This window comes from Apis florea, unplaced genomic scaffold (assembly GCF_048593485.1).
Source record: "Apis florea isolate Af1SG1 unplaced genomic scaffold, ASM4859348v1 contig_3493_pilon, whole genome shotgun sequence".
NCBI classification, from domain to species: domain Eukaryota; kingdom Metazoa; phylum Arthropoda; class Insecta; order Hymenoptera; family Apidae; genus Apis; species Apis florea.
This window is the reverse complement of record NW_028256772.1, coordinates 2,575,259-2,597,314: the sequence shown is the minus strand read 5'-3', so window position 1 is coordinate 2,597,314 and position 22,056 is coordinate 2,575,259. Positions and strand designations below refer to the sequence as shown.

Here is a 22,056-nt window from a genome sequence, read left to right as displayed (position 1 = left end):
CAGATAATTTTACATCACTACATTACACTTCCCTACCACGTTACGTAATAAATTTTATATTATATAATTAATTTTCTTTATTCGATGTAATTTTCAAAAAAACAATCTCTTCTAATAATTATTATGCCAATATAAACTCGCCATTTTTGCTCAAAATTAAACAAAATTAAATTCTTCTTTCTTAAACATAACCTATAAAAACATTGTTTCTCAATTTTTATTTGTAATTTAGATTATATTTAATAAAAAGACAAAAGATATATTTCGAATAAAGATAACGATCTCTATTGATACGATCATTTATGAGAGATTAAGATCATCCTCTTAATGATGATGAAGGATAATATAGTCTGCGGGATTTTCTCATTCAACGCGATGTAATTCTGCGCGCCGAAGACCACACCGAATACTACTCTGTTAATATGCAAGGTGATTAGAGAACAGAGGGAAAGATGGAAGAAACAAGAGAATGACGAGATAACGAATCAAAAATAATGTAATGTGAAAGAAATAAGAAACGTAAATGACGGCTATCTTTTTTTCGAGTAAAAAAAAAAACAAAATTATAATTTAAAAAAATCAATACTGTATAATAACTTATATATAATTCTAAGTTATCAAATAATATTAATAGAAAATATCTTCTTATAATTATTATATATATATATATATACATACAATTGTAATTTTTTTGCAACATTTTATAATTTGCATAGTTAATTAGATTGTCAAATAGTCTAAACGCTAATCTATCTTATTATTTAAATATCTTTAACAAATAATTAATAAAATATTCCTATTTCTATCCAAAAGTTCGTAAACTGAACCATTTAAACTATTCTTTAATAATATTAATAATCAATCAATTCCTATTACAATGATTATTATTTCGATCGATTAACCTACAAATCGAATCACTTAAACTTTCTATCTTTATTATATCTCAAACACTTATTCTTTTAAAATTATATTTTACTTCCAAATTTTTTTCCAAATTGATCACAAAATAAAATATCAGATCATGTCATGTATCTTCAAAAAGCATTGTCATTGAAAATTTTATTTTAATACAGATTATTTTAATCTTTTGATATTAATCTTTTAATCAATAATACATATATGAAGTGAACGATTGGTCCATATTACGAACCATAGAAATTTTTTGATTGACTTGCGTATACATAATACCACGCATATACGTCGCTCCCGCGAATCCTCCGTGCGTGACCAACGTATAGAGTTACGCGGCTTGCATTCCTAGGAAGGTATATGTATATATGAAATTCGATAACTTTCGCGTACAGGAGAACGCGTGAAAGGGTAAGCAACCGTGTTTAAGATAAAAAAAAAAAAAAAAAAAAACCTTCGATCATTATTGCTCCCTTCGGTTGCGCATATTATATATCAATGACAACTCGAGTTTATTTTTCGATACTTTGTCTTATTTATTTTTATCTTATTTTTAGGTTAGGTTTCTAGGATAGATGCAATAATTATATTATACTTGAAAAATCATATATTTAACGGATACTATGTACACTTAATATTCATAATATTTGTGATATGACGAAAAGAAATGTTAAATCGTATTTTCCAAACACAAATTGTAAATTTTTCAATCAATCAATTGACTAACTTCTTCAAATACTATTTCATATAAATAATTATTTTAACACTAACTCGAATATAAATATAAGGAATAAAGATTTATTTATCAGATATTTTTAAATCTTGAAAATCGAGGATCAAATAAGATTCTTGAGATATTAATTGTCAGAGATTCGTATTTCCCATGAAATATAAGAAGCGTAGCGAGCACATTTAATGTGAATCGAGCTTAAAGTGAAAGCCGACCTGTTTCCCGATGCATTCTGCCAACGATTACTCGTACGACCTGTTCTCCAGTGTACGTCCTGGTTTTACATACCCACGACATTGTTTCCAGATTAAGGATGCGAACAACAAAAATTGTTTCAGAATATTAACCGAAAATGAAACGATTTTTCTATTTGTTTGATATGTGTGTGTGTGTCAAAATCGAAATAATAACATCCGAATAAAAAACGTTTACATTTAAAAGAATATATTTCATAATATAACATAAAAATGAAAAATCCAATAAAAAAAAACATGTAGTACATAAATTATAATTTAAAATACAGTTTTAATAATATCTCAGTTTAATTAAGATAATGAAATTGATCGATATAAACTTTTACAAGATGGAATATTGATACTTTTACTTTTGATATTCTGTGTAATTCTGAATTTCAAACTTTTAAGATAAACACATATATAAATAATGAACTTTAATCACTTTGAAACACTTCGAAACTTGGAATAAAAGACTTGATATTTTATATTATTTACTTTTATAAAGATACAAACTGAAATTCTTATCCAATGTGAATAACGGTTAAGTCATAGCGACACCTGAGACTGTGATCAATACCAGGATATATTGAGGATACGTTTCTTGCGTATCTTCGATCCAACAACATGGGCTGGAGAGAGAACTCTAACCTATAACAAGCGACGATACGTTGATATAATTGGATAAGCTCGCCAAACGTTTCGAGTTTCATCTTTTCCATTCTATAGCACTTTAAAATCGTGGGATTTTAGCGATGGAACCGGCCTAAACCGGAGGGTTCAGCTATCAAAAGTCGTTTGGTCAACGCTAATCCTCAATTGCGTTCATCTTAATCACCTTAAGCACTCGACCGCTATATTTCTTCACTTTACACCGTAGCTTACCAATATTTGCGATTGCTCTACCGATATTTTACGATATGTTACACAAGAAATATAAGGGTAGAAAATTTAAGAACGCGCAGTTATCGATAAATATAGGCGAGTTTTGAATCATATAACTTTCATATATTCGCTGAAATTAATGATGATTCAATAATTCAAAATTTAAAATGTTTCATTTGTAATCACTTTGAATTATTTATCTAAATAAGCTGTGAACAATAAACACTATGTAAAAATATTATTCACTTATTCTAATATGATCCGTATAAGAATAGTTGTATGTATCGATGGATTAAATTGTTACTTCTTTCTCATTCAAATATACTTTGTTTAATGAAAAAAAAAAAAAAAAAATTCGAAATTATTTCGTCAAACTATTAAATTCTATTGCAATATTATAATATAATATAATAATATATAATACCGAATTTCTAGGGAAAAAAAAAAAAAACTAAAAATGGAGGGGAGAAGGGTAGCTTTCAACGACGAGTATGATGTACTGCACTAATAACCGAACCCACTGGGCTGGTTGTGGCACATCCTAACGATGTTTTAAGCCATAATTAATTTACTGACCGATCCCTTACCTACTGGAACCAGTCGGTGTACCCTTAAATTCCGATAGCTAGCGTAACCACGAACAAACAAATTGTCCATCTTTATCCCCTTTCGCATAAAGTATCAGATTACACGTAAGCCGAATAAAGCACATCATTTCTCGATTTTTCTCGATTTTATTAAAGAATCGGTTGTACAAAAATATCCAAATAGTTTCGGCAGGTATCTGAGAGAATATCTGTGGGCGTGACCGCGATGCTTGGCCGCGAGCCTTTTTCTGATCCGCGTTGCAAATTTTCTCACGGATTGAGAAAGGTTGCATCGCGTGCAACATCGCAAATGGTAGTTTCATCGGTAATTTGAATGACCAAGTATATATAATTCGTGAGCTGAAGACGAGTGAGTATGAATGAATTAGAAGATGCGGTTGAATGGGAAAACAGAAAGATTGAAATATTTCTTGATCAAAATTTATCTTATTTAATATTAAATTTAACCGTGTCGATTTTGTTCATTTAAATTCATCTTCGAAGTACTAACAAACTACCTCTTCGATAAAAATAATTTGTAGCTTTTTATTATCCGATTAAATCATCATCTCTAGTTGCCAAGTCAATCGGATGAAAAATAAAAATATTCATAAATGATTACGAATAATTTAATTCGTAATCAATTATTTCCGTTTCACGCCGACGAAAGAAATCTCTTCGATCATCTAAATCAAAAAACAATCTATTCAACTTTAACTACTCATATCTCGAAATTGGAAAGACGAAGAACCATCAATATCAAAGTGATGTACTGTACTATACATATTATTATACAAGTTGTAGAAGCGTTATCAATTTGTCTAGCCCATTTATTGGCCAATAGAAAGAGAGAAACAGAGAGAGAGAGAGAGAGAGAGAGAGAGAGAGAGAGGAGAGGAAAGAGATTGGCGACTGGTCAGAAGAGGGGTTGGGAGGAGGTGAATGGGCGCCGAGACGCCAGACGCCGGCGGATGCCGGGCGCCGCATGTCCTAGACTCGCGACGGGACAACGACCGTGATGTTTGTCGAGCGAAATGCCAGAAAAAGGAACGCGACGACGCTCCGTGTCCCAACGAAACTGTTTGAAAAAGGAGGACGAAATATGCTCGAGTAAAATAGGGGGAAAGGAGGGAGAAAATACCGTGGTGGTAAGTAATGCGTATGAATTGAGAAGAATCAGGCAGAAAGGGTGAAAAGGAGAGAAAAATAAAAAAGAAAGAAGAACGTTTGTGAGCAACCATAAGCAAGATTAATACGCCATCTTTATTTTAAATTCTATTTTAAAGTGTAGATGGCATTGTGTGTGCGAATAGATGAATAAAAGGAAGAGATTTACAGAAAGTTTTCGAAAAGTTATGTACACAGGATATTGATATATTCGTGGAACATCTTTGAAAGATTCTAAAGATTTTGATTCTTAAGATCAAAGTAAACAGAAAAGTTGAGATATGAAATATGGTGGAAATTTATTTATTTTAACTTAGCAAATCATATAAGACAAGATTATGGTATATTTATTGATCAGAATAAGTGGTTTGCTTAACTTGATTGAAAAACATTTTAAATTTGGAATTTTTCCAAAATAGGAAATAGATATATGTAAGCTAAATGATAAGATAAATAATAATATAATACTGTTAGGGAAGCGATAAGTTTAGCATACTGTGTTGATTAAAACGATGGTAGCAATGATATGTAATATATTAAGATACTTCAAATGCGGTGAAGCATGACGAGATATTTATTAAGTATAGTAAGATGCTTGTAGTAATATCTAATACAATTAATATCTATTATAAGGAGATTATGATTTAAATACACAAATTTTATTTCTTCGTAAATTTTACTAAATTATATGTGAACAAATGCTTTTAAAAATATAATAAGAAATTCATTAGATAATTTAAATTAAAACTACCGTGATTTTATACGTGTATTTTTTTATTGTGATTTTGTTTATAATTTTTTATTAAATTTATGCTGTAAATTTTTATGCTCTCTTATACATGTATAAAAAACAATTTAAAATTTATTTTGGTTAAAAAAAAGGCTTTTAAAGCAAAATAATAATCCGCCAACTTGATTCTATAAACGATGGATCCTTTATGATAAAATTTTAATTTAGAAATCACCCTAAAACAACGAAGGAAACCAAAATATTCATTAAAAAGGAAGGTCCAAAACTTTTTAAATGTTAATGAACTTGAAAGATAACATATCTTTGAACCGAATAAATATATACGTACTTATCGTTGTTATAAAAATTCCATTAATATAAATTACGATTTAACAGCTTTTGGGTATTTATAAATGTTTATTAGTAATAAGATTGAAAACTGAATGCGTAAATTCAAATGCGTAAAACATGAGATAAAGAAGGAAATGATTAAAAATAACAAAAATAATAATTTTTTGATTCCAGATATCTGGTATAATTGTATTGCTCTCGATACTCGATCCTGTTTTTGCTGCTTCTAAAGGATCGAAATAATCTAACAGATCGACTTCTTACAGAATTTATGATCGACGCAAATTTTATAAAATTTCACGAATTTAAATCTAAATTTTAACTAAATTAAAAGTTAACTAAAGTTAGTTAATTAAAGTTAGTCACATATCTATATTTTTAATCTTAAATATTTATAGAATAAATATTTTTAAAATTAAATTTTTATTTCGATCAATCTGCTGATTTTAATTGAAATATATTTATTAAATAAAGATATTATTTTAAATAATATTTTTCTTTATATATAATCAATGATCAGTTTTGATTTTCAAATTATTAACAAAAAATACTATTAAAAACTAAAGCCTACTGTTAGTCAAAGAAAAAATTGTTTAAAATGATGCTTTTCGTAAAATATTTCATTAAAATTAATAGAGAAGGAAGCTAACAATAGATTTATCTTTATTTTATTTTAATCATAAAATTAACAATAAAAAATAAAAATCATCTTACAATTGACAAAAGAAAACAAAAAAACCTTCAAAAATCTTTCCATTCAATCGACCATCAATAAAAAAGCAATAAAACCAAAGTCACAAGTAATCAAACTCAACGATTCGACATAATAAATCTGTTCAGTTTAAATGCACCAGTCCATCTCTGATTCATCACGGTTTGGTGATGAACCAAGTGGTTCCAATTTTCGCATCATTCATCGGAACGATCAGTCACAGGCTTGAGTCGTTAACGACACTGACAGCCTAGAATCGTCTCCCTCTCTAATACTCTAAGACGGCTGTGGTTCATTCAAGAAAAAACACAAACTATAAAAGAATATAGGAAAGAAAAAAATAGCGATGTTTGGGGAGAAAAAAGATCAGAGTGGCCAAAGGTCCGACTAAAGGAAACATTTACGAGGCCTCGGCTCTGAATTACGATCTCAATACTGCAATAAGTGCTCTTAGCAAGGCCATGTTTTTTTTTTGTCGACGCGAGATGTTTCCCCTCCCCTCGTCAGGCATTTATCGTAGCTTTACGCCGCTACTCCCGTGGGCTTCTCTCCCGAGAAATATTATTTAATTAACGGGAGGAGACCGCCGCAGTCGAGACCTGGATCTTCCATAGCTCGTAAATAAAAACAGTATATTCTTGCCCAGTCGTGCCGGTCATTCCTTCTCTCTCCATCTTCCATCGACGCGCTAGCATTCCATCTTTTTCCAAATATCTTACTCCTACCATCGCTCGATCGTATCCCCACTACCATCTACTACCGACCATCGGCTATAGTCGTGTTCCTTCGTTCCTTCGGTAGACGCGCGCAGTGCCCTCTTTCGACAAGGAGCGCGATATTTTCGGTAATCATGGCACTGCTACGGAGCTCTTTAAGTGCGACATTACTTCCGCTAGAAACGTGCTTTTTACTCGATTAGCCTTGCGGTGAATTTAAGCTCGGCTCGAATCTTGCGCGCAGGACACACGACCGTCAGTATAACCTTCTCCCTTCTTTGTGGTCCCCTTTGACCCCCGCCAATCGGAAGCCAAAGAATTTCTTCCTTTAATTGTCCTCCGCCCCAGCGAGCGAAATATATACCCGGGCTAGAGTCGAGTAAGAAACCGACACTAGAACGACTCCGGAAAGTAATCTGCCTAATTACCCAGCAAGAGATTCATTCTCCGGGTACACAGGGAGGTTAAGGGTTCGAGAGGTGAGGTTTGTGTCGTTAAACGACCGAAGACTGTTCTCCGTCTTTCTCGGAGCGATTTTCTCGCAACGCACCGGCATCCGAAAATGCGTCCTAACGCTTCAGAGAGCCGAAACGACCGGATTTCTCCCCCCTCCAAACCGTCACTCAGCCAAACTTATTTAACGCCCGCGGCTTCCTCCGCTTTGAAGTGGAAACCCTTTTCGGCGACGCGCGAATCTCGCAAAAGACTTGGAGATCTCGGTTTGTTCGTAATTCCTGGAATTTGAAATAACACGAAATCTCGGGTGCCGATTTGCACAAGCACGGGGTTACGATTTACGGATATTGAAGGCAATAAAAGTATTTTTTGATTCGAGGAACAAATTGGAAATTATTTAAATGAAAGTTATCAAGATTCCACGCGAATATAAGTGGAATTCCAATAATTCGAAATTTTTCCATAATAGCGTTCATACTGGATGCATCATGATGACAAAATTATCGATAAAGATTATGATGATTATTTAGAAATTCATTGATTGCCGCAAATGTAATTTATTAATAGAATTAAAATGCAATTTTCATTTGATGCAAATCTCGGTAAATCTCGTTTCAATTCTCTCTCAATTTATGAGTTCAATTGTACACGACTGGTCAATTTTAAGCATATGGAAGATGCATCAGTGCCATCAACGGCATAATAAAACTCATTCCAAGATATGATACGTAACAAGTATATACGGGTCAACTTGTGTATTCAATGGTCGAAAAATACTGTGCTTTTTCCCTGCTTGGCAAGTCTATCTGCGAGACGAGGAGAAAATATTCATAATGCTGGATTAAGCGTGAGAGCGGTCTGGGATGCTCCGAACAGGGTGGACGAGCAAACTAATCAAGAGTCCGCCCCATTTAATTCCCACCCTCGCCATCTTCTCTTAACCATACGCCACTACTGCTTTGTGGTCAAGAGTCAGCTCTTGGTATCTCATAGACGAGATACAGCATAGACCTGTCATACGATATTTTTTTTTTTTTTTTTTAACATTTTTGAAAACTAAATTTTTATACGAATAATAAACTATCGTACAGCATTACAATTATTTTTATGTTTCTTGATGATTATAAAAACAATATAGATTAAAAACATTATTAGTTTTTAACATGATCATTTCAGAGATTCTCTATGTATTCTCTTCGTTTCATCACGTACGTCTACTACCCATTATCAATACCATCCCCACTATTGCTTATGCCAGTTCAATTTGATTGTGTGCACGTATCCACCGCGTCAATTTTTTTCGTTAGCATAGAACTTCTTTTTCTACTGCAATCATCGTGTTTGAACCGATGTATTGAATAGGTATAGTGGCCAGGAGTGATGATGATTGTAGGGAGAGGGTTCGCAGTTAGGATAGTGGGTTGCTTGGTAAAGGAGATTATTAGGAAGTTGAGAATTATCGTGCAAGAGAATTATTTTTATAGACAGGATAACATGGAACTATAATACCATGTAATGAATGGTTCTTATAGAATTTTATATCTGTTTGCTATGAAGTTCATTCATACCATGAAATTAAATATTGAAAAGGTTTGAGCTATACAGAGTAAATGAAATTAAAATGAAAATAAGAAAAATGAGATAGAATAGTGTAAGCAGAAATAACTGAATTATAGGTATATCAATATGAACTGAACTATGAAATTAAACAAAAAGCCAATAAAATTAAAATTAAAATTATGATCAAGAAATAATTAGTTTATTTTGATTAAAGTAAATCCATCTTATGAATAAAATCAACTGATTCAGTCGATTTTAGTTTCATTTACAAAGAATTATATTTATATCATAAATTAAACGAGATTATCAATATTAATTGTTATGCATCTGTATGAATGTAAAACGAATCTTGATAAAGGGCTAAATATTGGAATTTCGAATTCTCTCTGGGACAGGCATTTAGCATGCTTATCGGATATTGATTGGATCAGCAATCGATGGTTAACGCGGCATTAAAACAACGAGTCCGCGGGGACGATACACGCGAAGTAATTCAAGCTAAAGCCCAAACAGACGCATTATTCAAGTTGCACTTTTAATATATATTTCACAATGGTAATATGAACTGTTATAACGATAAATTACAAAAGAAATATTTTATTAATCAATGGATTATATTAAAAATTAGAGAATTAACAGGAAAGTTTACGACATATTTAATAACTTTCATTATTGAAAGGATTTACATATCACTATGTTTGACAAAATAAAAAAAAAAAAATTCGACTTCTAATCGAGTCATCAATTAATTAATGAAATAAATTATTTCATAAATGTTCGATTCGTATCCCGACTTTCGAATTAATCAATTTCTAATATTATATAACATTCAATAAAACGTTTAGTCAAGTAATTGGCACGAAATGATGCGAAATGGATCATAAAAACAAAGTAATTAAAATAGATCTTTTTTTTCCTATCTAATTAATTACTCGATTAATTATTCAAGAAACATCACAATGCATTCTTCATAATGAACAGAACAGGTAAATCGTCTACTTCAACCGGTATGAGGGAAGCGTCACAGGGCAGCATAGCGATCGTAGCACCAGCAGCGCAATATGCAGTAAAGCACGAATGCAACAATGCGATCTCCCCCCTAGCGGTGGACAAGTGAACGAAGGGGAATGGGGGTATTCCGGATATATATGGGGTGTCTCGTTAATCAAGAGAACCTCGCTATCGCCCGTGGCCTACCAAGGGTGCAAAATAGGAGAGGAGCGAGGGTGACCAGTGTTTAACAGTTGACAAACGACCGTGTACGCACGCGGTCACGTAAACAACGTGTCGAGCGCGAAACACGCGCGCGCAAAAACCCGTAAATCTGCCTATTAAACGCGATTAACGATTTCGGGAAGTCACAACCGTCATCCTAGTGATCACGTGATCAAATGGTGGGAAGTTTGATGATGCAACAATTACAAGAAATGATAAAAGAAAGAGGAAACATGAGGAAAAGAAGAAAGAGAAATTAAAGATATAATTGACACATATGATAAGAAAAATAAGGAAGGAATAAATAAGAAAGAAAGTGAGTGACAATTTATCAATCTGAGAAACTTCTAGAAAATATCAAGGAATTCGGATATCATTCGTTTCGTTCTGAATTTATCTCTTGAAGTCAACACATATGATGCGTTAAAAAACAAAAACCAGTCGCATAACGTAGGAATGAATTTCCACCCCTTAGAATACATCCAAAGTAATGGCGGTTGAAATATTTAATATACTGTCTAATCAAGGGGAGCAGATGGTGGGAGGAGGGCTCTGAAGTCACGGCTACTACGTGACCGACCGCCAACGAGCCCATGATTCCAGCAAAATCGTCCTCTCCGATTATCAGTCGTGTAACGAGGCGAAAAAAAGAACGAGAAATCGGGTTTTGCCGCATTCCACACGCGTTCAAGCTTGGTCAGTACGCGGGGGTAGCGCGATTTTTCTTAGGGGTTGTGTTTTCATCGCATTTCTATCGTGCCTCGCGTTGCGCTAACGAACATCTATGAAAAACTGTATGTCTCTCCGTCAAACCGTATTGTTTCTTTCTCTCTCTCTTTCTCTCTCTCTCTGATCTAATGATTCTTCCGTGAATCTGCTTGGCTTCTTTATCATTAACTTTACCTTCATTGATTTCCGTTGAAACGCGCGTGCCACTCGTTCTTCCTATTTAGTCTTGTCTTATTAGCTGACGGTTAATAAGAGAAGTATCGTGATACGGAAACAGAATTATAAATGTTATTTTTTGGAATTGAAAATATATAAATGGGAAAATAGAATGGAAATAGAATTTGTTAGTATGAGAATTTGTACGAAAAAGATTTTTATAAAAAAGATTTTTATCTTTAATTTTTAAACTGTGTACAAAGATATTTAAAATAATTGATTTCATCGATTTGACCAATAAGATTTCACGAAAACATAGAGCGAAAGGAAAGTATCGAACATTCGATACATCACTTGCTTGTTTCTCAATCGATAGATTACACGTTTTACATATCGATCGAGTTTCTTAACTCTCTTCACTTTCTTCATCGACGCAAGCGCAGAAAGTTGGTTGAAATCGAGAAAGTTCACAACGTATGTCGTTGAAAGATCATGAAATATTTTGAAAATTGTAAACAGAAACGAAGATTATTTGATAATTATATTTATATAATTATATAATAGTGGTTATATAACTTAATTTTATGATTCTATTTATTATTATAAATTATTATGGTTTTTTTATAGTATCGGATATATAAAAATTTTATCATTATATCCATACTATAGAGTTTTATTTATTTCTTGTTCATTATCCTGGTAAAAAAAGGTGTTCGTTTTTATACTGTGTTAATCTTATTACTATATTTAATTCCATATAATGTAAAATAAATAACGTTAAATATGATTTGTTGAAAAATAGATTAAACTAAAAGTTCAGTAAAAGTTAGGTTATGATAAACTTTACCGTCTGGAATATATAGATATAATTGTTTGTATTATTGTGTATTCTTTTTTTCTATAAATTCTTATTTATAGCACAGAATTAGAATACTCGTTTACAATGAAGCAGAATAATATTTAAGAGAATTTGAATATATTTGATTCCGATTAACGTTTAAATATGAACGCGAATAAAACTAATTAACAGTTTTCAAGATGGGTAGTGTTTACCATAAAAGGCAGAACATGATGCGGCTTCTGAACACGATATAGAAAGGTAGGCCGAAAGAATCAGAAAAAGTGAGCAAATTCTTTTCCATAAAAATAATTCTGCTATCTCATTTCGTTGAAAATCACATAACTTCGTCTTAAATTTTATAAAATTCATATTTCTTGATTTCAAGAACATTGCGTTATGTGAAATATACAAAATAATTAATAAAATTTAAAACATACAAATGAATCGAAATAATTGAAACTGAATGTATTGAATATTAAATGAAAAATAAAGTTTATAACATATTAATGATAAATTGAAGCAGATAAAAATTGAAGTTCAACTGAGTTAAACTAAATTAAACCATTGAATTAAAAATAAATATAAATCAAACAAATTCAAAAATAAAAATCAAACTAAATCAAATCAAGTTAAATGAAAAGTTATATGAGTACAAAATTTAAGTATGTGAATCAAGTATAAACTTAATGCTGATTTTTTTCGATGAGATTACATTTTTTTCTCGAATTCTATTAAGAAATTTCTATCAAAAATGTATTTTACGTTTTCAAAAAAAAATTTCAAATTTTTAATTTTTCTTTTTTGTGAAGAAATGTGGCCAAAAGAAGCAATGATTGCATATGGATAAATTTTGATAAAAAAAATCGTGAGAAGAGCGATGCAATGACAAGTGAAACTGCACGACCTGCATTCGGGGGATGCATCGAAAGAAGAACGAGTTTGCCGAACGAGTTGTGGAGATGGAGTCGGGACAAGAGGAACCAAAGGTCTTCAAGTTTTTGTGAGACATACGAAACCTGCGACGCGGAGCGACATTCTTCTTCTCTTCTAACCCTTTCTGTTCTCGGTTCGATGAACGTAAAGAAATCGGTGTAGAGACGCTGAACTTTTAGGGGCATACTTTTTCGGAACTGAATAAAAGTGTTTATCTTCGATTTCTACCAAGATCAACAATTATTTTGATTTTAGTTAAACAATTTTAATGAGTGAGTATTATTATTGAAATAATTCTTAAAATTTTTTAAAAAATTTTAAAGCCAAAGAAATTTTTAAAAATTTCATTTTATGTTTCATAACAGTAACTTAGTACTTTTCTTTAACAATTTATTAAATTTATATATTTTCTTAACTATATTACTATTTTTTTTTGCATTATTTTATTAATTTTCATAAAAATTACAGTTACTATTATACCATCTCTCCATCTTTTTAAAAAGAAAAAAGAAATCAGGATATGAAGATATTTAATTTTTATTTTCATTTTTTTTTTTCTTTCCTTTTGTAATATCGTCCAATAAACAACATGAAAAGACTATAATCTCCTGAAATAAAACGTTCAAGACTTCGATAAAAATGCCCAGCCAGATTCCCCTCAGATAAGTTGTGCGATTTCCAGTGAGTTCTCCCTCTATCGACTGATACTCACACAGAGGAAGATACGAAAAATAAGAATGTGCAATAGAAAAACCTTCATTTTGACAAATATATCAGAATGCTATCTATCTTATTTTCTTTATTTCTTTCTTTTATTACAGTTGGCGCCGATCTTCGCTTCTTTAGAATAAACGATTCTATAACGAATCACACACCACCATTTCATCGAAGATAATTTCAAGCTTCCAAGAACTGGCAAAGATAAGCGAAGGGGCGAAATTAAAACTGTTAATGACAAATAAAACTGCGAGTTTAATGATTTCGAAATGACCAAAAACAAACTATATCTGTGAGACGTTATCGTTTCTCTTTTCTTCATTGCCATTTTTTCTTTTTCGTTTTTTTTTTTCCAGCTAAAGGGAATGAATCGTATTTCATTGGATTTTAGTATGACGGCTGTCTTCAAGAACGAACGCATATTATCTATATGTGTACTACCTATTCGAACACAAGGAGACTCATAACCTCATCGTCGTTGTTGATTACATGTTCTGTCAAACGTGTTGACGCGTTGGCTCGTAAGAACCTTAATGATCCTAACGAGTTCCCCTCTTGGTGAATCTTGCAAATGATGTTAATCATAAACCATGAAGTATTTTGGCACCACGAACAATGGAATAACATGATTTTCATAATATTACATTCATTATATTGTTTTCATGGTATTAATTTGTGTAAAGTTAGTCAAGAAATAGGATATATGTATGATGAGAGATTTAAAGAAAAATAGTAATAATTAAGAAAACAATCTTAAGAATAATGTAATATAATATAATATAATAGTATATATTACAAGAATGAAAAGTCAAATATAAGTATTTATGTAAGATTTTGTATAATAATTTTAAAATTTTTATATAAAAAAAAAAGTAATAAGATATTAATAAAATAGTAAATATTGTTCTTAAAAATTTAATTTTATTTTCATTTCTATTACACAATATAATGTATCTATGAATAATTAAAATTATCTCATCTATTTAAGTATATTGATTAATCACAAAAACATTTTTATTATAACAAGAATAAACAGCATTTAGCATGAAAATAGTTAACAAGAAGCCTCGCCTTCTTTTATGATTTACAAACATGTATCAATTGAATATTAATTAAAGCGATTTTAATAAAATAGAAACCTTGAATATACGGGACATATTGAATAATGAAATGAGAATAGAAAGTGAATTATGCTATTGTAACTGTACATCTTTATAATAAGTATTCATGTAAATACATTTTCTATGCATCACACTCACTAGTTAAAAGGTTAGGTTCGATTCTAGCTGCTAAATTAGCTATACGATTATATCAAAAATATATCTTCATTGATCAAGAAAACATATGTTCGTATTATATAGATTATACTAATGCTGTTAAATTTTTACATGGATATAATTCTTAAAAAAAAAAAAAATGATTAATTTTTCTAGAAAGTTATAAAGTTTTTCTTAAGATTTTAATTACTAAATATAAATTATCGAAGATATTTTTATCTTCATTATACAGAGATATAATCTGTCAAATTATTGAATATATTTTGTATAGACAAAACCATCCTACATAGATTTATTCATTGAGTGATTTCTTTATTATTCCTTATTATGTTCGTGAAAAATGTTTTCTATAATCTTTATCTGTAATCTTTATTCGATTTACTCTTTAAAGAGAAATTAAGATCTTTAAAATTTAAGTAAAATTGTTGTAAATAATGTTTAATATTTAAAACTCAAGAAATTTTGCAATATACATTAAATAGCAGACAATAATTTTAAATATATTTTGTTATAAATTTAATCAAATTAAAGACAATTAAAGATTAAAGACAAATTGCTTTATTCATAATAATTATATATCCTTATAATGCTATCAATTATATATCTTTATATTCTACCGAATAATCTTTTAATTTTTTTACATTCAAAAATGGAATAACTTGCAATAAATATTATCCTCGATCAAACTATCATATCAAAGATTTTAATTTAATTTTAATCGATCGAAAAATTATAAAATGGGGGCCTATAAAGCTTTTTAAGAGAACAACAAGTTCTTAGTGAACCTGCGAACGAATGAACCAACTTAATACAAGGGGAGAGAAAGGGAACTCGGTATGTTAATTACAGACCGACATACATCCCTCTTTCTTTCTTCTCTTCCATCTCTCACTCGACGTCCGATCGTTTGGCAAGCTGGGGGTGCATACTCTCTCGTTCTTTCTCATCGGTTAGCTTGGTTGCCAGCCGATTCGTCTTGGAACAGCCCATCGTTGGTCTCGTTGCACGCAGGCCTCGCGTGAGACCGACGAGTCGACCTTACGACCCGAAGCCGAGAAGAAACCTTCCTTTTGCCCTCTTTCGATCTTCCCTTTGCTCTGCCTTTACAAATCCAGCATACACGCTTTCACGATGTTTCTGCGCCTCAACCGCCTCCTATTTACTACCACCACCACCACCACCACAGCGATATTCTATCCCACGTGACTGGCTGTCCACCACTGAGAAATCGACCCTTCATTATTTGCACAACACGTTCTACCAATTTGAACGCATTTCGCGCATCATACGCTGTCAATTCTTTGAACGAAGAGATGAAGAAGATTTTCGAAAGGATAATTGGAAAAGAATTATGAGAAATTTTAGATAATTCTCAATAACTCTCAATAATTCAATATTGCAAAATTGAAAATTCTAATTCCATGAATTAATGATGCATTAAAATTTAGTATTAAATAATGCTAACAATTAATGAAACAGTATATTAGTAAAAAAAGTGACAAATTTAATCATAGTATTAATATGTCATTGAATTTATTTTTTGAATGACATTCTAATAACATCTTCTAAAGTGATTCTTAATATTATTTACATAATTTAGTAAAAATAATATTTTATTTTATTTAGAATATGTATATTTAAACATATTCTGTATTCTATTCTATATAGGAATGATACATTTCTTTGTTTCAAAGCTAAATCGATATACAAATCTTACGTTTTCAACTCAAGATAATTTTCTTTTTTAATATTTATTTATCTCTCAACTATTTTTATTACAGAAAATCATACTATATTTCATCTGTTTTGTTTATAGTATATTACTTTTTTGCTTTCCAAACAAATATCACTGGCTTAAGAAAATCAAAACATAGTATAAGTATTCGTTTATTGATATTATAGACGTATTTATGTATTTCATATATTATTTATATGTCATTGATCACGCAATCAATAATTTCTCTTGTAATCATTTCGGTTACTATTGCCGCATAATGATAACTTTGCTCTGATGGTAAAAACGCTCGCAATACCACTTTGAGTAAAATTATTCATTTTGCTTTCATCTAAAATACATTATGAATATTAAACACTTTCTTATTTTGTTACGAGAATAAAAAAAAAACAAAAAAGAAAAAATAATGTATTAAGAAGCAAAGAGCAGGATTCGTTTTTGATACATTTCGTTAGGATATGTCAATTAAAATAATTTTATTTTTTAAATAATTTATTGAACAACTAATTTATAATACTAATTTTTTAATAAATTATTTATATAAAATAATGATTACTTACCGCCAAAAATGAGGCACGTATCCAGCTGGACATAAATCTCGACATTGACCACAGGGTGCACCTTGAAGGACGACATTACCGTGCGAGTAAGTGTTGGATTGACCGTCTTGAGGTGACAACATCCTATAATAAAAAGTAAGATTTATTCGAATTCATTATTTTTTTATGATTATTATGTGATGTTTCATAATGATTACTACTTATTAATACATTATTTATATGATATATGTTGCATGGTAAATGTAAAGAGTTATATCTAATTTTAATACAATAAATTTTAATTAAAATAAAAACCATCGATATATTTTTTTCAATTGTATAGTTTCTTAATTAATTCTTAATTAAAAGATATCTAAGCAAAATAAATGGAAACAAATGTCGAATATTTTTGAATTGAATAGTCGATGAAAAGTAATATTCGTTATTATACAACAATCTAATATTATGATATATTTATATCTAATATCTAATACTGATGTATATAATATTTAATATTATGATCGAGCACGATTGTAAATTTTCAAGCAATTTTCTTTCTACTTCGGTTTGCAAAGTATAATTCTCATTTTATAAAGTATAATTCTCGACAAAAATTTGTCGTTTCATTCGTTTTTATGCAAATGATGCATTAGTGTCGCGATCTTCAATATAAGCTGAGCCAAGCTGGAAGAAGTTGATACCATCCATTATCATAAATTACAATAATTACCGTAAATTAACATTCTACCGTGACCAAACTCACCAACGCGTTATTAAATCAGACAAATGATTCCTTTAATACGGCGAACGATATTAACATATATTCCATAAATACGCATGCGTAGACTTCGCAACATTATTCTATCACGACTAACGTTTAAAACGATGATTTTGAACAACGTTAATTGTGAAAAATTTTTATGAGATACCGCATTGATCATTAATTAAATTTAAGAATACTCTGTTTCATTTTGTCCAATTTTTTCTCCTAATCCTTTCTGCGCTAAAATTTGTTGTTATATTTTTTAATTTAACATTTTCGTTATTTTCTGCAACAACAAAGTGTACCGCAAAAATAATTAATTAAAGGCATCTTCTAATAGAGAGGATCGAGTGATTACGCCCTGTTCGAATTAATAATGAAAACCAGTAATTAACGGGTAACCAATGTCTCGAACACTTTGATCGCATGTCGATTAATCGACACCAGGTAATTACACCTTCTAGAAATTTTATTACAACGAAAACCTTTGTATACCACGCGAGAAACGCCGACAGTTTCATCATTCTGTATTCCTTTTTCGTATCTTAAACGCTCTGCTTCTTGTGCTCGACTTTTTTCATCGACATTATAAATATTTCTCTTCAGAGATGCGATCAAAAATAATGGCGCAGCTGTATGTGCATGGAAATAAAACAGAACCATCGAGAACGATAGTCGATAAGTTATCCCGCCGTTTAGCGTAATTGTCAATTATTCCTTTTTTTCAATCGCTTGATCACAACCGATAAAATGAAATTGAAAATTGTAAAAGAAACAGATTATGAAATTAACCGAAAAAAAAATTTCTACGAAATGAGAAAAAGAGTCAGTTGTGCTCGAATCGAAGATAATGTCAAAGGTTAACAATAATTGTGCACAGTAGATATATGGAATATAGATGATATCGACTGAGAAAAAGAAAAGATAAAAAAGCTATAGCTAATCATTATACAGTTCTCAACGTGTAATTAACTAAACCACGCAAAGTTTCATGATCACTCATGTATTTGCGATTGTCTCGTGCCAGTGTATGTAAAATTATAAATAATGAAAAAGTCTCTTTATTAAGAAAAGCACACAAAATACATATCGTTTTATTAACTAATACAATTTCACTTTCACGTTCAACATAATGTTATGCAGAGAAATTAAACAGAAGATTAAAATCATCAACATTTTAATCATTTCTAACTACTACTAACACATGAATAATTTCATTATACTTTGTTAACCCCATCTAACCATCATTTTATTATAAATAAAAAATCGATCACAATATAATATTTATTTTACCTATTATATTTATCTACTAATAAATCTTATTTATATAAATTGTAATCTAGAATGTAAGTACAGAAAATAGTAGTAGATTTTTTCTTCAACGATAATAATTTGTATAATTTATGTATGATCGTGATGATAGAATTTCAAAAAATCAAATTTCATAGGCCATAAATGAAATAAGCATGAGTATTTAATCACTGTAACTACTCACGTATTTTTAATAAAACTATATATCGTAAGAGAAGTCGTAAACAATATATAATTTTGCTCGATGCAAGTGCAAACTTTATCCAAAGAAACTTTCAATAAAAGTAAATGAGCCAAGGTTTTGATTTTTTAACAAACATATTTTATATAAATATATGTTCAATTATGAATAATTTTTTAAAAAAAAGATTCCCATGGCCGCCCATTGCTCTCACGAACTGGAACAATTTCCAAAATCCAATTTACATCGTGCTCATTTATTTCATTCATACAATTATAATCACTTTGTGATGTATAATATTACAAGTCATTTTGCCGAGAACCATTTCAAAATATTGTTGAAATTCATAAACGAATATTAGCAATTTCGAATTCACGGAACCAAATAAACGATAATAATTAGTTATAATTGCTTACCATAATTGGTCGAAAGTACGAGAAATAAGGAAAATAGGCTACAATATAGCTCATGATATATAGAAATGGTTGCAGGTTGCCGTAATTAGTTTCTTTTTGCATCGTTAACGTTAAGCATTGCTAGCGTACAATGACATCAATAGGGTGAACTGAGGTATGTTAATGGAAGCGATAGCAACTTGGAGTTCTCTACTGTTGGTCTTTTGTAATTTGTGAAACGACCAATTAACATTCCCTGAAAAGATGGTCCACCATGATTTTTCATGTGAAAAATTTTGATTGGATTTTAATATCAATGTTGATTCATCCACTTTAATTGAAATCTTAATAAAATAAAATGTATGCAAAATCGATGCATTCAGTCAAAAAATTTTATAAGTTTATCTGTTATTAACTTTACGAATATTATAAGAAATTCGGTTAGTTTCCAAAATGTGAAAAGGGGCAGGCGAATGGGAACATAAATTTTACTTAACGAGCACAGTCTGAAAGTCGCGGAATGATCAAAGTGAATCAATTTAGTGAAATTTATTCGACAGAAATATGACATTCAATTAGTGTCGAAACCATCTTGTCAATGAATCATGTACATATATAGAGCTATGTATATGTATAGAAAAATGTATGTATATAAAAATATATATATATAAATATGTATGCGTATGAGAAATAATGATTATATTTCGCACATTTTGAACAAAACATTGAAATAAATAAATCGGATGAATTTTCTTTACCGAAAACGAATGAAATTAGCTGAAAAAAGCTTATATACTTGTATACAAATTGTACAATTGTATACAACATTTATTTCGCACGGTCATCTTATTCAAAGAGATAAATACAAAACTTGTATATAAGATATACAGATGCAAGAAGACGACCTCGCCTCACTGGACTGAACTGGAGTTCTTCCGCGATGAAAGACACACACAGTCACCGATGCCTGGTGCTGTATATTGCCTTGTGCACGGCGAGATCTTCGATCAAGAGCATGCGCACGTCCGTGCGCGAACGAACAGGCAACACGACCGTGCAACTACCGAGAATACGGATCGTATACTCTATACACATACCTGTTGCTTTCTCTCTGCTACAGCCAAGATGCTGAAACTACGATGCTCGGTATAGCTCGAACTACTCGAGTCCGGCGAGAACTTGTAATACGAATTCACCGTTCTTCGCACGAGTGTTATTCGTATGCCAGGTTTATTGCTTGTCTTTGGAAAAAAAATATTTTCCGCATAACATGAAATGACGAACATACACAAACACATAAATACTAACCAATTTGTTTTCGAAAGCGTCACTCGCGAATCATTAAATATGAGAATTCTTGACTTGATGCATAACCGAATGCGAATCCTTTCTCGTGTCGCGTAATATCCCGCGTATATGCTCTCGTTATTGAAGTGGCACCACTTCACAGCTACACCTGCACTTGCACTTGCACCACACCACACGAGTAATAATGTAATGTCATGGCATTGAGTCGTGAGGCCCCGGTAAATCACGGGATACCACCGCGCCGTATATTGTGTTGAGAGAATTGACGACGGTGGCATCTTCGCGGCATCACCGTATACTGCACTCGAGTCAAGCCGAATGCTCGGCTCGCTCTCTTTTCTCTTTCTATTTTTTTTTTCGACCTTACTGAATTGTATTGTTTTATTCTTTTGTGTTTTTTTTTTACTATCGTATCACTGTCGAGTTTCTCATATTTCACAGAAAGTGGACATTTTCACTTCGCGGATCTTCAGTATCCGCGGTTCAACGATCGAAAAGCTTGCCGTAAGATGCATTGTCGGCAGTAACGCTAGCACCATTATCAGAACTGTCATCTCAAGGTTACAGAAATGGATGAAGATAAATGAAAAAGCCTTATTTTAATGAAATAATCGACCTTTGATGTTGATCGCATTTTTATATTATCCAATAATCGAATTCGATCGCTTGATTCGATAGTGTTCTGTCGTAAAACACGCGTCGTTTTCTGCGAAGACGAGACACTTTGTAGTTGATTCTCAATATAGTGCTTCAAGATATTCTCTTTACAGTTGTAAACTGGAAGAGAATCTTGTATATACGATAGCACAGCAACACGCAGTTGAAAGACTCGAATTGGACTGGCTGTAGAGATGAGGCCCTTTTCCCCCACTCCCACACCCCTTCGACTGGTTGCTTCTCTACTCGCGTCAGACCCCCAC

General features: G+C 31.2%; 1 protein-coding gene and 1 long non-coding RNA gene across 12 annotated transcripts in view; one reads left to right on the top strand and one right to left on the bottom strand.

The window, feature by feature from the left end:
• Window positions 1-21,981, bottom strand: part of LOC100863451 (uncharacterized) — a 93,429-nt gene extending 71,448 nt beyond the window's left edge. For 3 of the 8 annotated variants that reach the window (XM_086912669.1, XM_086912672.1, XM_012486286.3), the window contains exons 1-2: window positions 21,137-21,961; window positions 17,200-17,322 (exon numbers count right to left, since the gene is read on the bottom strand). In XM_086912669.1, coding sequence (XP_086768795.1) covers window positions 17,200-17,275 — 76 coding nt within the window. In that variant the 5' untranslated portion in view covers window positions 17,276-17,322; window positions 21,137-21,961. Of the gene's footprint in view, window positions 1-17,199; window positions 17,323-20,925 lie in introns of all 8 variants that reach the window. The other 5 variants (XM_086912670.1, XM_086912673.1, XM_086912671.1 and 2 more) reach the window with 2 other exon arrangements.
• LOC100863964 (uncharacterized) lies at window positions 11,559-14,881 on the top strand. 4 transcript variants are annotated; one of them, XR_015293430.1, is made up of 4 exons: window positions 11,570-12,235; window positions 12,787-12,963; window positions 13,061-13,182; window positions 13,732-14,541. It is a non-coding gene; the product is annotated as an uncharacterized LOC100863964 (long non-coding RNA). The 4 variants fall into 4 exon arrangements; XR_015293428.1 differs by having other exon boundaries at window positions 11,559-12,235; window positions 12,787-13,182; window positions 13,732-14,881; XR_015293431.1 differs by having other exon boundaries at window positions 11,579-12,235; window positions 12,787-13,182; window positions 13,984-14,541.
• Window positions 21,982-22,056: the final 75 nt, after the last annotated feature.